This window comes from Engystomops pustulosus, chromosome 7 (genome assembly GCF_040894005.1).
Source record: "Engystomops pustulosus chromosome 7, aEngPut4.maternal, whole genome shotgun sequence".
NCBI classification, from domain to species: Eukaryota; Metazoa; Chordata; class Amphibia; order Anura; family Leptodactylidae; genus Engystomops; species Engystomops pustulosus.
In genome coordinates, this window is record NC_092417.1 from 27,901,438 (window position 1) to 27,920,472 (window position 19,035).

The window sequence follows — 19,035 nt, forward strand, 5'->3', positions numbered from 1 at the left end:
CATAGGAAATAATTAATGGTGGGGGGCAGCATAGGAAATAATTAATGGTGGTGGGCAGTATAGGAAATAATTAATGGTGTGGGCAGCATAGGAAATAATTAATTATGAGGGGTAGCATATAAAATAATTAATGGTGGAGGAAAGCATTGGAAATAATTAATGGTGGGGGGCAGCATAGGAAATAATTATGAGGGGCAGCATCGGAAAAAAATTAATGGTGAAGGGGCAACATAGGAAATGATTATGAGGGGCAGAATATTAAATAATAAATGGTGGAGACGCAGAATATGAAATAATTTATGGTGGGGGCAGCATAGGAAATAATTATGAGGGACAGCATATGGAATAATTAATGGTGGGGGGCAGCATATGAAGTAATTAATGGTGGGGGACAGCATCGGAAATAATTAATAGTGGGGGGGCATATGAAATAATTAATTATGAAGGGCAGTCTGGTAATTAATGGGGGGGGGCAGCATATTCAATAATTAATGAAGAGGGATCCCAGTATATTTAATAAATAATTGAGACAATTAATTAATTCACATGTACCGCTATTTATTTTTAAACTGTAGTCCTCCAACGGTCTGAGAGGGACAGTAAAAAGTTTGGGGACCCCTGGTTATTATGTAATAGCAGCTGTAGATCCTGCCTGGACAGGCAATAGTTAGATGTTATCCAATTACACTCACCGGCCACTTTATTAGGTACACCTGTCCAACTGCTCGTTAACACTTAATTTCTAATCAGCCAATCACATGGCGGCAACTCAGTGCATTTAGGCATGTAGACATGGTCAAGACAGTCTCCTGCAGTTCAAACTGAGCATCAGTATGGGGAAGAAAGGTGATTTGAGTGCCTTTGAACGTGGCATGGTTGTTGGTGCCAGAAGGGCTGGTCTGAGTATTTCATAAACTGCTGATCTACTGGGATTTTCACGCACAACCATCTCTAGGGTTTACAGAGAATGGTCCGAAAAAGAAAAAACATCCAGTGAGCGGCAGTTCTGTGGGCGGAAATGCCTTGTTGATGCCAGAGGTCAGAGGAGAATGGGCAGACTGGTTCGAGCTGATAGAAAGGCAACAGTGACTCAAATCGCCACCCGTTACAACCAAGGTAGGCAGAAAAGCATCTCTGAACGCACAGTACGTCGAACTTTGAGGCAGATAGGCTACAGCAGCAGAAGACCACACCGGGTACCACTCCTTTCAGCTAAGAACAGGAAACTGAGGCTACAATTTGCACAAGCTCATCGAAATTGGACAGTAGAAGATTGGAAAAACGTTGCCTGGTCTGATGAGTTTCGATTTCTGCTGCGACATTCGGATGGTAGGGTCAGAATTTGGCGTCAACAACATGAAAGCATGGATCCATCCTGCCTTGTATCAACGGTTCAGGCTGGTGGTGGTGGTGGTGTCATGGTGTGGGGAATATTTTCTAGGCACTCTTTGGGCCCCTTGGTACCAATTGAGCATCGTTGCAACGCCACAGCCTACCTGAGTATTGTTGCTGACCATGTCCATCCCTTTATGACAGTGATGGTGAACCTTTTAGCGGCCGAGTGCCCAAACTGCAACCCAAAACCCCCCTTATTTATTGTGAGGTGCCAACCAAAAATTAAAGCTTGGCCTCCTGAGGACAAGATGGAAAATTTACATCATTTTAGCTTCTTGCCAGTGTCCCTCTGTACACAGAGAATCATGGGGGCAGCAGGAGGTCCTCCAAAGATAATTTATCCCTGTCTACTCAATTCTCCCTCTTCCTACAAACCCAAGTAGTGAAGTATCACTTAAATATATGACTAAAAGCAGCATCTTTTAAGTTGCTTGGAACTGCAGGAAGATTCTTTGAGTCCTGTCTGGTGTGCTTGGGTGATGGCCCGGGTGCCCACAGAAAGGGCTCTGAGTGCCGCCTCTGGCACCCGTGCCATAGGTTCGCCACCACTGCTTTATGAGCACAATGTACCCTGTAACATCTAATGGCTACTTTCAGCAGGATAATGCGCCATGTCATAAAGCTGGAATCATCTCAGACTGGTTTCTTGAACATGACAATGAGGTCACTGTACTCAAATGGCCTCCACAGTCACCAGATCTCAATCCAATAGAGCATCTTTGGGATGTGGTGGAACGGGAGATTCGCATCATGGATGTGCAGCCGACAAATCTGCGGTAACTGTGTGATGCCATCATGTCAATATGGACCAAAATCTCTGAGGAATGCTTCCAGCACCTTGTTGAATCTATGCCACGAAGAATTGAGGCAGTTCTGAAGGCAAAAGGGGGTCCAACCCGTTACTAGCATGGTGTCCCTAATAAAGTGGCCAGTGAGTGTATGTGGCTGTATTGTAAACTGGAGTGTGATTGGAGAGGTGCCACCACCTGACCAGGGGGAGTATAAAACCCCTGTGCAGTGGTAGCACATGGTCTTAATCTGCAGAGTCAAGTCCAGACCTCATGGGCTCTTAGCACATAGTCTGAGTGAAAAGAGAGACAGTGTGGCGCACACCTTCAGTGCTGACACAGAACCCAAACCCATGAACTGAGTCAGGAGACTCTAATCCAGAGCTGCAGCTTCCACAGTTTGGGCACAGCTCCATCTCAATTATCCCAGCCGGCATCTACTACCAGGCTGGTGTATTATTCCTGCAGACCAATCTCTGCGACCACTCCAGTACCAGAATCTGCTACCTGTTGTTAGAGAACCGTGAGTTAATTTGCACAACATTTCCTCCGTCTGATCCCTGGATACGGCTGTCTACCACCACGGGCTTCACCATCCATTACCCAGGGACCTATCTTACAGACACTCAGGGGTTGCCCCAGGGAGAACCAGTACATCAGCCTCTCCCTCCATATTTCTTGCACACACCACCCTGCTGGAGACCTGCCAGGCTGTGGGACATTCCTCCGGTCCCCATACCAAGCACCATAACATCAGCGTGCCTAAACCGCAACCGCCAGCCAATCCGTTATTCTGGGCCCCGGCTGCCTCCAGGCCCCAAGAAAAGGCTAGGTGGGGATGCACATACATTCCGGTGGATGGATGGATAGATGATGGATATTCACAAATATTCCTGTGGATGGATGATGGATATACACACACATTCCTGTGGTTGGATGATGGATATACACACACATTCCTGTGGATGGATGATGGATATACACACACATTCCTGTGGATGGATGATGGATATACACACACATTCCTGAGGATAGATGATGGATATACACACACATTCCTGTGGATAGATGATGGATATACACACATTCCTGTGGATAGATGATGGATATACACACACATTCCTGTGGATGGTTGATGGATATACACACACATTCCTGTGGATGGATGATGGATATACACACACATTCCTGTGGATGGATGATGGATATACACACACATTCCTGTGGATAGATGATGGATATACACACACATTCCTGTGGATGGATGATGGATATACACACACATTCCTGTGGATGGATGATGGATATACACACACATTCCTGTGGATGGATGATGGATATACACACACATTCCTGAGGATAGATGATGGATATACACACACATTCCTGTGGATAGATGATGGATATACACACATTCCTGTGGATAGATGATGGATATACACACACATTCCTGTGGATGGTTGATGGATATACACACACATTCCTGTGGATGGATGATGGATATACACACACATTCCTGTGGATGGATGATGGATATACACACACATTCCTGTGGATGGATGATGGATATACACACACATTCATGTGGATGGATGATGGATATACACACACATTCCTGTGGAAAGATGATGGATATACACACACATTCCTGTGGATAGATGATGGTTATACACACATTCCTGTGGATGGATGATAGATATATACACACATTTCTGTGGATAGATGATGGATATACACACATTCCTGTGGATGGATGATGGATATACACACATTCCTGTGGATGGATGATGGATATACACACACATTCCTGTGGATGGATGATGGATATACACACACATTCCTGAGGATAGATGATGGATATACACACACATTCCTGTGGATAGATGATGGATATACACACATTCCTGTGGATAGATGATGGATATACACACACATTCCTGTGGATGGTTGATGGATATACACACACATTCCTGTGGATGGATGATGGATATACACACACATTCCTGTGGATGGATGATGGATATACACACACATTCCTGTGGATAGATGATGGATATACACACACATTCCTGTGGATGGATGATGGATATACACACACATTCCTGTGGATGGATGATGGATATACACACACATTCCTGTGGATGGATGATGGATATACACACACATTCCTGAGGATAGATGATGGATATACACACACATTCCTGTGGATAGATGATGGATATACACACATTCCTGTGGATAGATGATGGATATACACACACATTCCTGTGGATGGTTGATGGATATACACACACATTCCTGTGGATGGATGATGGATATACACACACATTCCTGTGGATGGATGATGGATATACACACACATTCCTGTGGATGGATGATGGATATACACACACATTCCTGTGGATGGATGATGGATATACACACACATTCATGTGGATGGATGATGGATATACACACACATTCCTGTGGAAAGATGATGGATATACACACACATTCCTGTGGATAGATGATGGTTATACACACATTCCTGTGGATGGATGATAGATATATACACACATTTCTGTGGATAGATGATGGATATACACACATTCCTGTGGATGGATGATGGATATACACACATTCCTGTGGATGGATGATGGATATACACACACATTCCTGTGGATAGATGATGGATATACACACACATTCCTGTGGATAGATGATGGATATACACACACATTCCTGTGGATAGATGATGGATATACACACACATTCCTGTGGATGGATGATGGATATACACACACATTCCTGTGGATGGATGATGGATATACACACACATTCCTGTGGATGGATGATGGATATACACACACATTCCTGTAGATGAATAGATAAATGGGACTGTCGCAGGTTAACATGTGATTTTTTATTCTGTATATACTTTAATGTTTCTGTGAAAAAACAAGTAACTCAACCCTAAACACGTATTTCCCTCTTTTATTGTTCACGTATGTTTCCGATGGAACGTAAGTAAATGACTGATCCACGTGTAGAGATGTTACCGATAGAAGATGAGGACTGCTGCCTCTGTTATCTCTCTGCTGGAGCTCCACCCGGTGTGTGCTCCGTATCCATCCCAGTCCAGAGAGGTGAAGTCTCCGCACTGCCTGGTGAGCCCTTCTCCTACGTATCCTCCTCCGCCAATACAGTGCTGAAAGAGTTAATCATACCTCATAGCGAGATCTGTAGTGGAGGTAACGCACAATGACATCACATTATACCTGCCGGTATCAGCTGCGTCAGGGCAGTATGGTGGAGAGGGGAGCCCCTTTATGTGATGTGATTTGTTATGGGTATTTATTGTATCTGCCAAAATGCACAATATTTAGGTGGAATATCAGACTGTTACTTCCTGAATTATGGGGCAGATTTACTTACCTGGTCCCGTCTCAATCCCACGGCGAGGATTCGGGTCCAGCGCGATTCACTAAGATCGTGCGTCCGAGTTCCTGCATGTGTCGCTTCTGCACCAAGGTCCGCCAGAGTTCACCTTCTTCCTGGTGCATGTGAGTGCTTGATCTTGTGACACATTTCCTTTTTTAAATTCTGCGGTTTGTCCGAATCCGTCCAGTTGTCCGACGTCCACGCCCCCGATTTCTGTCGCATGCAAGCCAGCGCCGATGCGCCACAATCCGATCGCGTGCGCCAAAATCCGGGGCAAATCAGGGCAAAAGAGAAATATTCGGGAAACCCGACAAAAGTGCAGCGTTCTGACCCCCCCTATGGGGCAGATTTACTTACCCGGTCCGTTCGCGATCCAGCGGCGCGTTCTCTGCGGTGGATTCGGGTCCGGCCGGGATTCATCAAGGTAGTTCCTCCGATGTCCACCAGGTGGCGCTGCTGCGCTGAAAAGCATCTGAACGCACTCAAGTTCACCGAGCTGGACCAAGTGAAGGTAAGCGCGTCCCAAGCGACACTTTTATTGTTTTAAATGCGGCGGTTTTTCCGAATCCGTCGGGTTTTCGCTCGGCCACGCCCCCCGATTTCCGGCGCGTGCATGCCGGCGCCGATGCGCCACAATCCGATCGCGTGCGCCAAAATCCCGGGGCAATACAGGGAAAATCGGTGCAAATAGGAAATATTCGGGTATCACGTCGGGAAAACGCGAATCGGGCCCTTAGTAAATGACCCCCAATGTGTTTTACATCATCAGTATTTTTGGGATGCCTTTTTCCAGTCGCGCCACGACAAGTCTATTATATGTCTTATGAAAACTGATTGCACTGAAACACAGTAAATACTAAGTAATTTTTTCGGAAGAAGTTTGTATGAATCCCGCCTGCTACATACTTGGAGATCCCAGAAATCCCATAAAAGTCAAAGAAGCAAAGATTAGAGGCTATCGGAACCCCTTCCCCAGAATACATGGAGTTTGTATTGCTAGACCCCCTACCAATACCTACCAGTTTTGAGACAATTTTTGCCTAGTACAACAAAGGCCTATTACAGGGGGCATGCACCAAAAATTATAAAAAATGCAATAGGAGTGACTCTTTTTTTTTGTTACATAAACAAGGCCAACTAAGAAGTCATGATTAGAAATGAGCAGACCCAATGTTTGGGTTTGGGAACCAGAAATATTGCCGTATTGGTGGCTGAACACCAACCCTTGGCCAATCATAGCAATGGCTAGTTGCTAGGGGCGTCCATTTGCCGGATTGCCTGTTCGGCCGCCAGACTGGCAATGTGTCCGGGTCATGAGGCTCAACTTGTACATCGAGTCCACTCATTTCTAGTTACGACATCCGACTGGGCAGTGGACAAAATACAGCAAAAAGTTTTAATTTAAAAAAAAAACTTTCTTGGTTGGATGCGTTGTGGAATGTTAACGCCATGTAAAGAAGAAAGAAAAAGTGTGATACATACATGTTCTGAATTGCAACCGGTCACCTTCATTCCAGGGCACAGCGGTAGGGCGGCCCCCTCATAGTTGACCGCACGGAATTGAATAAAGCCGGCAATAAATTCTCCTGTCATTATGACATAGAAGACATATTAGGATGTCGTGAAGCAAGATGTTGATTCTCTACACAATGGGGCACATTTACTTACCCGGTCCAGTCGCGATCCAGCGGCGCGTTCTCTGCTCTGGATTCAGGTCCGGCCGGGATTTATGAATGTAGTTCTTCCGCCGTCCACCTGCGCTGAAAGTCATCTCATCGCGCCGGAATGCACCACCTCGGACCAGGTGAAGGTAAGCGCTCCCCAAGCGACACTTTTTCGGTTTTTAAATGCAGCGGTTTTTCTGAATCCGTCGGGTTTTCGTTCGGCCACGCCCCCCGATTTCCGTCACGCGCATGCCGGCGCCGATGCGCCACAATCCGATCGCGTGCGCCACAATCCCGGGGCAATTCAGGTACAATCGGCGCAAATCGGAAATATTCGGGTAACACGTCGGGAAAACGCGAATCGGGCCCTTAGTAAATGACCCCCATTGAGTTATACCGAAAACTACCCCAAGAATAGAACATGCCCTTCATAAATCAACAGATCGATTCTCTCATGCAATACTGCTGGCAATAAAGCCATGGTTTCTGGTTGGCACATGACGGTGCAGTAGAGTTTTTTCATGTGGCTATCTTTAAAAAAGGTTTTGTGGTCAGTTTAGAAACCCCCATGGGGGCCTGTGCAGGTGTGTGAGAAAAATAAGGTAAACTAATCCTGCTCCGGATCACCTTTACAGCGTTGCGTCTCTCATTCTGTTGGCCAACGCTGCTGACTGGGCTGGACCTTTCAGTCACCAGAGCTTTGAGTAATTTTAGGTGTCTGGTCTGCAGGCTGATTATATTATACCAGTCCATAAAAATAGATATATAGTAGAAAAAAGAAAAATAGGCACAAACTATAGTGTAGTAGTTTTTAGGTAGGCTAGATCACATGAATAAAAACACATTTTAAACACAGGAATGTCATTTTTAGTTGGTTCCAATAGTCTTTGCTATGCTCATATTAAAAATGCATTTGTCAGCATTCTGAATCATTTTAGTACTTTATATAACTTTATTTCACATTACCTGACTCCCTGCCAGAAGCATGTACTGAGTCCCAGTGGAGGGGCAGCTGCAGCCAGTGTGTGCCTGTGCAAGTCTCCTCTCCACACTCATCTAGCACCCTCTCCACTTCCTGTCATTTGCATTGAGAAGGAAGGAGAGGGAGGGGGATGGTGTGGAGGAGAGGGAGCATACGTGAGGAGACTCAGGCACACACAGGCTGCAGCTTTGTTCGTTTTAAACTCCATCTCTTTGTATATCTACAATATGAAAGGACTTAGAGAAAAGCACTGCAAACCTACCTCTTCCATTGGGTGAGTAAAACCTGGAAGTTTTATCTGCATATCCGTAGTCATACACTATAGGAATAGCTGGTCCATTATGTGCTAAACATGTTCCTGCTTTAGAAGTTACCGGGTATTTCTATGTAATAACATAAGTAAACATAGTGTTACAAGGGCAACAAATCCAAGAAAACCCTAAAAAGGCCTATACCTCTTGAAGGTAAGTGCAAGCTTCGCAACACATTTTTTTTTTTTCTGACATTTATTTCCGAATCCATCGGGTTTTCGTTCGGCCACGCCCCCCGATTTCTATCGCATGCATGCCAGCGCCGATGCGCTAAAATCCGATTGCGTGCGCCAAAATCCCAGGGAAATACAGGGAAAATCGGCGCAAATCGGAGTTATTCGGGTAACACCCCGGGAAAACGCGAATCGGGCCCTTAGTAAATGACCCCCATTGTCCACATGTCTTGTTTTTATCTTTATGCATTTTTATCTCATTGGGGGTCATTTACTAAAGGCCCGATTCGCGTTTTCCCGACGTGTTACCCGAATATTTCCGATTTGCGCCGATTGTACCTGAATTGCCCCGGGATTGTGGCGCACGCGATCGGATTGTGGCGCATCGGCGCCGGCATGCGCGCGACGGAAATCGGGGGGCGTGGCCGAACGAAAACCCGACGTATTCGGAAAAACCGCCGCATTTAAAAACCGAAAAAGTGTCGCTTGGGGAGCGCTTACCTTCACTTGGTCCGAGGTGGTGCATTCCGGCGCGATGAGATGATTTTCAGCGCAGCAGCGCCACCTGGTGGACGGCGGAAGAACTACATTCATAAATCCCAGCCGGACCCGAATCCAGAGCAGAGAACGCGCCGCTGGATCGCGACTGGACCGGGTAAGTAAATGTGCCCCATTATGTCTTGCTGAAACCTTCTATATTCACAAGTAATGTGAATATAATATGTAATTATCTTATTATGTAATGATGAATGGAAAGGACCAAGCTGATTGGCCACACATTACCTTGTATAAGTAGAAGAGGTTTCCACCTTCATGTTCTAAGAATCCGGTATCTGTCCGATATCTCTGTAATGACGAGTTCTTCCATAACTCTAGTGGACTATCATTAGGCACATGCCAGACACTTACATCTTTTGTGAAGATGTCATAGTATCCAGGATTCTGCGGAATCAATGGGGATGTTGTGTTAACAGAAGGGAAATGGAAACAGAACATCAAGTAATTTACTTGATGACCCAAGAACCTCGAACCATGATGATATTTGATCCATGAGCCATTCATCATGATGATCTTTCATCCATGATCTGCACATTACAAAGACCCTTATGTTCCTTACATCAGGATGAAGCGCAATCCATAATGTATACCGAACTATATACAAAACTTTACATAATGACCCTTGATACATGAATGTGACATCATGACCATAGCCTGACACCATGATGATACTTAATCTATGAGCCTTACATTATGACAACCCTTGTTTAATGATCCTTACTTCAGGATGAACCTAGGTTCAGAATGTACACAGAACTATACATAGGACATTATATGATGACTCTTGATCAATAAAGGTGACATCATGATGATATCTATGAGCCTTACGTCATGATAATCCTTGATTCATGAGCCTTACGTCATGATAATCCTTGATTCATGAGCCTTACGTCATGATAATCCTTGATTCATGAGCCTCACATCATGATAATCCTTGATATCTGAGCCTTACATCATGATAATCCTTGATTTATGAGCCTTACATCATGATAATCCTTGATTTATGAGCCTTACATCATGATAATCCTTGATTCATGAGCCTTACATCATGATAATCCTTGATACATGAGCCTTACGTCATGATAATCCTTGATTCATGAGCCTTACGTCATGATAATCCTTGATACATGAGCCTTACGTCATGATAATCCTTGATACATGAGCCTTACATCATGATAATCCTTGATACATGAGCCTTACATCATGATAATCCTTCATACATGAGCCTTACATCATGATAATCCTTGATTCATGAGCCTTACGTCATGATAATCCTTGATTCATGATCCTTACATTATGATAATCCTTGATACATGAGCCTTACATTATGATAATCCTTGATTCGTGAGCCTTACGTCATGATAATCCTTGATACATGAGCCTTACATCATGATAATCCTTGATACACGAGCCTTACATTATGATAATCCCTGATTCATGATCCTTACATTATGATAATCCTTGATACCTGAGCCTTACGTCATGATAATCCTTGATACATGAGCCTTACATCATGATAATCCTTGATACATGAGCCTTACATCATGATAATCCTTGATTCATGATCCTTACATTATGATAATCCTTGATACATGAGCCCTACATTATGATAATCCTTGATTCATGAGCCTTACATCATGATAATCCTTGATACATGAGCCTTACATCATGATAATCCTTGATACACGAGCCTTACATCATGATAATGCTTCATACATGAGCCTTACATCATGATAATCCTTGATTCATGAGCCTTACGTCATGATAATCCTTGATACATGAGCCTTACATCATGATAATCCTTGATTCATGATCCTTACATTATGATAATCCTTGATACATGAGCCTTACATCATGATAATCCTTGATTCATGATCCTTACATTATGATAATCCTTGATACATGAGCCTTACATTATGATAATCCCTGATTCATGATCCTTACATTATGATAATCCTTGATACATGAGCCTTACGTCATGATAATCCTTGATACATGAGCCTTACATCATGATAATCCTTGATACATGAGCCTTACATCATGATAATCCTTGATACATGAGCCTTACGTCATGATAATCCTTGATACATGAGCCTTACATCATGATAATCCTTGATACATGAGCCTTACATCATGATAATCCTTGATTCATGATCCTTACATTATGATAATCCTTGATACATGAGCCCTACATTATGATAATCCTTGATTCATGAGCCTTACATCATGATAATCCTTGATACATGAGCCTTACATTATGATAATCCTTGATTCATGAGCCTTACATCATGATAATCCTTGATACCTGAGCCTTACATCATGATAATCCTTGATACCTGAGCCTTACATCATGATAATCCTTCATACATGATCCTTACATCATGATAATCTTTGATTCATAAATCTTACATCCTGGAGATCCTTTATCTATGATCCTTACATCATGATGATCATGAGCCTTACTTCAGGTTGACCTTTGATCCATGATACTTATACCTCCATGATCCTTGTTCCGTAAGCCTTACATCATGATGATCTTTGATCTATGATTCTTACACCTAGATGGTCTTTGTTCCATGACACTTGCACCATGATAACCCTTGATTTATGATCGTTGTTTCAAACTGAACTTAGTAATTCATAAACCTTTCACCATGATGATCTTTAGTAAGAACCTCTCACCAAACGTGGGGCCTCCAAACCATCAGCTTTCGAACTCCAAAGCTGCCAATCTTGTTTCCATGCATGCCAAGTGGAATCTTCTTGACTAATCTGGCACAATGTTTATGCTCTTAACCTCTCCACAAGTTTCTTCTGCTGTTCATGGGGCCGAAACCTTTCCTTTAGTCCATGAAACTTTCAATAAGAAACACACCTTCACACATTCTGTACATTCCCTAGAATCATACTCTTTGTGACCTGAGTGGTCTTGAGAGGAATTACAGCTTCTACTTTGCTATCATACCTTGTAATCATCGCTTGTGGCTCCTTCCGGGGTCCCAAAAGTAGCATAATTATCCCAGTTCCCCTCACCCTTAGGGTTGTTCGCATCATTCCCATGTTGACTTGACCAGCGATCTCCCAAGGTACACTTGCCATGTATATTGTTCTCATGAATGCTTGCCACTAAAGTCCAACCTCCACCATTCGTTGTCATGTCACAGAAGGTCTGGTAGGTCATCCCATTTTTTGTGGTCAAAGTATAGATTCCATCTGTGAGATAAAAAAAAACATTAATATGTTTTTTTTTATGTTCATTATGCACCTACCGTTGAAGAAGGCATTGCAGCCTTCAAGTCTCTCGAATAGAGAGGTCCTGGGACTACTCTGGTGTGCAAAGGGAAAGGTGAGTCTCAAACCTAAAACTTATTGTGATTCTGATTTTTGGGGATTTGTATGATGAATTTTTACCTTTGACATCATTGAAGGCTGCTCGGATCTCCTTACAGCTCCTATATTTGAAAACGTGTTCCAGCTTCTCACTATGATCATCCATCTTCTTTTCTTTCTCATCTTCCCAACAGGACAATAAGTTTAGGATCTTCTCTTTCTTGGATGAAACCGATGTGTCTTCTACAATAAATATAAGGAGACATATACTTTACTGAGTAAATTGAGGCTCTTTTCACGTTTCACCATTCTGATAGGCCCATTGTAAGTCATTGGTTTATCACGATGGTGGTTATGGATCTTTAACGGGGGGTGCCTTAAAAGGGGTTGTCCTATTCTCATCTTTAGCTAAGGTGATCATTTTGAGATTAGTGGGGTCTATCTCAAGCAGTTTGTCACGGATGCCCCTGCGATCCCCATCTCGGATCACAGGCGCACCCGTGCTCCTCTCTGTGGCACCGGCACTTCCTGCTCCCCCAGACCGCACTTACCTCTCAGTGTTCCTTCTCCCATCCCGGCTGGTCGCGCGCACGCCAGGACTCGCAGATTTAAAGGGCCAGTGCATCGCTGATTGGCGCTGGCCACTTCCCGGGTTCCCATAAAGGCTAGCTTCTCCTGGCATTCCCTGCCGGATCTTCATGCTTCTGCTGATGAGAAAGCTGTTCCCTGTGCTTCGTGCTTGTGTTTTGATTTCCTGTTGTGACCCCCGGACCTGTTCTTGACTTCGCTCTTCTGCTGCCAGCTCTGACCTCCTGCTCCATCCCTGACCTCAATCCATTGCCAACTGCCTGTCCTTGACAACGAGATTGCCTGCTAATTCTGTACCTCCACCTTGGCTGCCACCGCCTTTGGAGCGACCTGGTGGTACCACGCTGCAGCAAGACCAACCTGCCGGGTTGACCGGATACCACTTAGATCTCCGGTCCCAGGTGTCAGCTTGTGTCATCGTCCGCGGTGGTCCAGGGGGTTCACTACCCCAGAAGCCTTACACAGTTATAGTAGTTGTGGCATTCTGGTTATCAATGCTTCCACATCCTAGGCCAGTTATATAATCTACATCTTTCAATTGATTTATATGTAGTCCACTCACTATTCAGATAAGATCTCATTGTAATAATGTAGTATGATCCCAAGTTTTTGTCTTAAAATATGGTAAAACATTTTAATTGTAGTTTTTTTGCCCATAGATCCAGAGCATACCTATGTGTTCCCATGGTTACAGACTACAAACAAATTCTGCGTGTAGTCTTACCCTTTGTTTGTGTATTGGTTTTCACCTTTGACCCCTTTCAAACTAGAGACCGTAGAAAAGTAAGTGGATGTTAGGAAGTAACACGTCACTGCAGGATAGGGCTACACACAAGGTTTGTTTGTAGTCTGTCACCATGGATACATATAACTTTGCATATACATATCAACTGTCATTGGGAACACTTTCGAAAAGATTTAGTATTTTGTACTTACTGCAGAATGACGGATCCTCTGTTAGAGCTGAGCTCCGCATCATATGTAAGAGCATCAGATGTATTATCATCCAGGTCCTACGGGACAAAGGGAACTTTGTTTATATCAAGGAACAGGACTAACCTGTGTACCGCCCCCAGTCATGGCCATACTACAACAGCTGTTTAATTATAGGTGTCTCTTGCACCCTATTACGGGCCTAAGTGGTTACCTCTACACCTACAGCACGTTACTATCCTCAGTAGTGATGTGTTGTTTGTGAACATTTGTAAAAGACCTTAAGAAAGAAGGATCCTCATTTTTCCACATATTTTGCTTCTCCCTTAGGCCTCACAAGTTCACAGCGTATATATACGTCCCCGTAGATGGCTATGGCGACCCAGCAGCATGATGCCACACACATGTGGCACCGTACCTGGTGCTCTGTCTTTCCCCGTGTCTACGGCCTTCGTCATGCTATTTCCTATGGAGAGGGGAAGGGTGAGCAGCGCTCTTCCAGGTGCTCTCCGAAGTGCTCTCCCAGGTGCTCTCCCAGATACAGCCAGGTGAGTTCATGTTAATGTGAATGCACCCTTACCGTGTCTAACTCTCTGTGGAACCCATCCTGCTGGAACCAGACTAAACAACAAAGCATTGCCATAAATGTCAATGGAGAGGGAAGGGGAAGGAGTGAGCAAGATCTGAGTGCAAAAGGAGAGACGTGGGCACAGACAGTAACTATACCGACCTATAAATGCATGCGTATACCCAGAACAGACTAAGTACATATATATATATTACTGGGCCTAAGATGTACATTTTCTCTTATATGAGATTTAAATCAAATCAGTACTGGTCAGTAGATGTCTATAATGTCTTAGATTATCCCATTGATGTTCCTAAGGGAGGGAGACAACATAGCAGCTAGTCTCCAACCCCAGCTCGGAAACAGCAGAAAATATAGGTATAGCCTGCAGTAGTAAAATCATATTTTAAACAAAATGGCCGACATTAGTACTAGTTGCCCACAGCAACCAATCAGAGCTCGGCTTTTATGTTATAAACAGCTTTGAGAAAGTGAAAGCTGAGCTATGATTGGATGCCATGGGCTGCTAGAACTAATCTGCTCTGATAAATCTCCCCATCTCCTTGTGTAGATGCGTTTCAATACTGTGAGGCTAATTATATACTGGAATTGAAAGGAAATCCATGGAGGGATTGTTATTTTGTGGCATCAAAACCCCAACCTCCCCCCTCTCACACACATACCAAAAAGTTGTACGTACCCCATGCTGAAAATTCTGCTGAAAATGACTTGTCCTGCAGAACACAAGCTACAGGAAACACAGCAACATAAAAAGTTGATGTCTCACATGAACAAATGATCCCTCAGTCAATAAATGGTTAATAATATTTACCCCCTTCAATGTTAGTACATTAGAGGCACAGGTGGGGAGTATAATTCATTGGCTTTAGTATCAATCACATAGAAACTACAGTGAATGCGTTAGATTCCTCTTGTTACCCGATAAGGTCCTCTGCCTTCTTCTGGCGGTGGGTGAAGTCTGTAGAAATCTGTAGCCTGTAGGTTTATCGTGAAGAAAATTGTATATTTATATTACGGTGTAAACATGACATCCATGAAATATTTGGAAGGAGGCCATGTGTATCCCATCAGAAACTCTTAACAAATGGGGAGGGTGGAGGAAGGAAGAGGAGACCAAGTGTTGGAATGTGTGTGGTGGGTGATGCCCTCTACTGGAAGGCTCTACAAGAGCAGAGAGAAGGCGCAGAGAGAAGCAAGGAATTACTGTGACTGCTGTCTATTGTGGGGAATCACTGTGACTACTAGCTACTGGAGGCATCACTGTGACTACTAGCTACTGGAGGCATGTTAGTGCTGGCTACTAGGGGCATCACTGTGACTGATGGGTACTGTGGGGCATCTCTATGGCTAGTGGATACTAGTAGCATGGCCCCTGTGGGTACTGGATACTGGGGCATCACTCTGACTACTGGCTACTAGGGGAATCCCTGTGACCAGGGGAGTACTGGCCATAGGACCCACCGGGGGAATCCCAGTGGGTCAACTAGTCAGGGGCCAGTCTGGAACTTGTGGGGCTGGTGGAAAAATAAAATAATAATAAAAATAAAAAACCGTGTACTTTCCGAAGTTCCCCCTGTGTACTGGGGGGACTGGCTGGCTTTATACTAGTTGGGGGGCTGGCTGGCTGTATACTTGGGGGTCTGGATGGCTATATACTGGGGGGTACAGGCTGGCTGGCTATATATTGGGGAGGGGCTGGCAGGCTGTATACGGGGGGGGGGGGGTTGGTTGGACTGGCCGGCTATATATTGGGGGGGCTGGCTGACTATATACTGGGGGGGCTGGCTGATTATATACTGGGGGGCTGGCTGCTATATACAGGGACTGGCTAGCTGTATACTGGGGGGACTGGCTTGCTGTATACTGGGGGCTGGCTGGTTATATACTGGGGGGGATGACTGGCTATATACTAGGGGGCTGGCTGGTTATATACTGGGGGGCTGGCTGGCTATATATTTAGGGGGCTGACTGCTATTTACAGGGGCTGGCTGTATACTGGGGGACTGGCTAGCTGTATACTTGGGGGCTAGCTGGCTGTATACTGGGGTACTGGCTGGCTATATACAGGGGAATGACTGGCTACATACTGGGGCAGGATGGCTGTATACTGGGGGGCTGGCTATATACTGGGGGGGCTGGCTGTATACTGAGTGGGCTGGCTACTTATATACTGGGGGGGCTGGCTATATACAGGGGACTGATTGGCTATATACTGGGGGGACTGGCTGGCGGTGTTATATGGCATAGTAATAGTATATTCCTGTACATAGGAGCAGTATTATAGTAAGTAAAGAAAAACCACCCATAGGTGAAAGCCCAGCTCACCCAAATGAAAGCAATTCTGTTTCCCTGCTCTCAGCCTCGGTGCAGGTAGTGATATCCAAACCATAGAATCCAAACAGAGCAAAGGTGAGCGAAACTCGTCCCTCACAAGAAGCCACCAGGATAGATAAAATGCCGTTTTCTTATTTACGTCTCAGGAATAATACAACTCGTGTGCGAGTGATCAACGCGTTTCGAGGCAGCACGTCTTAGTCGTGATCTGATAACACAAATTCTGTTGAAGCGATTTAAAACCACCTGCATTAATGAGGAAGAACGGGGGCAGTAACCTAAGAAGAAAACACCCCTCCTGGGCACCTACCGCAAACATCACCACGGTAGGTAAGATACAAACACATAAACATACTGGGATTAAAAACTTAAAAAAATACAAAGGTACATTAGGGGATCATGTGAAACACAGAAACAAACTTAGTCATCCCCAGGCAGATTAATGACCTAACATAGAAAAAAACAAGTCCATTCACTATACAGGCGGTCCCCTACTTAAGGACACTCGACGTACAGATGACCCCTAGTTACAGACAGACCCCTCTCCCAACTGTGACCTCTGGTGAAGCTCTCTGGATGTTATTATAGTCCCAGACTGCAATAATCAACTGTAAGGTGTCTGTAATGAAGCTTTATTGATAATCCTTGGTCCCATTACAGCAAAAAATTTAGAAAATCACTGCGTGAAAAAAAAATGTTGTCTGGGGTTGCCATTATAAAATATACAGTTTCGACTTACATACAAAATCATTACGAACAAACCTATGGATCTTATCTTGTATGTAACCTGGGGACTGCCTGTACTATATTTTAACCTACTAGCACCTTCTTAAAGCACAATAAGGGTTAATATTGCACATACCATAAGCAAGGCAATAGAGAAAGTGTCCCCACCAATTCGAGGTGGGGACATTAAAAGGAGTAAAGCTTCCAATTCTGACTCAAACTGGGAGGTGGGATCACCCTTGAAGGAAACCTACCACCATGGATCTAGTAGGCGCCCCTATTGTATGTGAGGATAGCCCTTTCAAGGGCTTATCCTCACGTGCCCTGTATCTTTTAATAACTTTTATTTCCCTAATATGCTAATTTTCTAAAGAGGCTACTGGGGCGTGGAGTAGCCGGAGCTGAGGCTACACGACACGGCTACTCCAGGCCCCAGTAGCCTCTTTGATCATCCTACCGGATATATTCGGCACGCAGCCGGAGTTCTGCGCATGTATAGTAGCTCTGGCTTCAGAGCAATGACCGCGCAACTGCGGCTTCGCGGACGAGGGTGCGCAGCTCCTTATAGCTGTGCGCCAAAGAAGTCAGGGTGGGAGGATCAAAGAGGCTACTGGGGCGTGGAGTACCCGCATCGTGTAGCCTCAGCTCCGGCTACTCCCCGCCCCAGTAGCCTCTTTAGAAAATTAGCATATTTGGGAAATAAAAGTCATAAAAAGATTGCAGGGACTTGAAGATTAGCTCTTAAAAGGTCTATCCTCACGTCCTATAGATCCACCTACCACCTGATCTACCTTTATAGGTAGACCCGTGGTGGTAGGTTTCCTTTAAAGGGAACCTGTCACCAGGAGAGCCATTTTTAGCACTCCCCCAGTCCCCACAGAGCATAGTACATACACTGCCAAAGTGTTTTTGTATTAAAAATTCGTTTTACAGAAAAAAAAGATATGTTATATTGTATATTGTAGGAGCAGTTCCCCCCCACCCTTGGGGAACAGCTACTCCTTTTCAAATATATGAAACATCCCATCACTTGGCTTAGCGACGCCCCCTGCTGCTCTACAGCCAATCCTGAGTGTGGGGAGTTATTCATATATTTGAAAAGGTCAAATGTTTCCCAAGGGTGGGGGGGAACTGCTCCTTTCCAGCTCCTCCCAGTGGGCAACAGCCTAGTCACACAGCAGATGCTAATGAAAGGTACAATATAACATATCTTTTCTTCTGTAAAACCTATTTTTTTTTATACA

At 44.5% G+C, this 19,035-nt stretch overlaps 1 protein-coding gene across 5 annotated transcripts; it reads right to left on the reverse strand.

Moving 5' to 3' along the window:
* Positions 1–5,070: 5,070 nt before the first annotated feature.
* Positions 5,071–17,319, reverse strand: LOC140068722 (intelectin-1-like). Of its 5 annotated transcripts, none has more exons than XM_072114119.1 (10): positions 17,057–17,319; positions 15,543–15,706; positions 15,411–15,458; positions 14,146–14,222; positions 12,703–12,864; positions 12,257–12,504; positions 9,517–9,675; positions 8,512–8,632; positions 7,086–7,189; positions 5,071–5,370 (listed from the first exon to the last, which is right to left on the reverse strand). In XM_072114119.1, exons 3-10 carry the CDS (start codon positions 15,413–15,415, stop codon positions 5,218–5,220), a joined length of 1,029 nt encoding a protein of 342 aa, XP_071970220.1. In that variant the 5' UTR covers positions 15,416–15,458; positions 15,543–15,706; positions 17,057–17,319; the 3' UTR covers positions 5,071–5,217. The 5 variants fall into 5 exon arrangements, with proteins under 5 accessions (XP_071970220.1, XP_071970222.1, XP_071970219.1 ...); XM_072114121.1 differs by having other exon boundaries at positions 15,650–15,706; positions 17,057–17,193; XM_072114118.1 differs by lacking the exon at positions 17,057–17,319 and having other exon boundaries at positions 15,543–15,805.
* Positions 17,320–19,035: the final 1,716 nt, after the last annotated feature.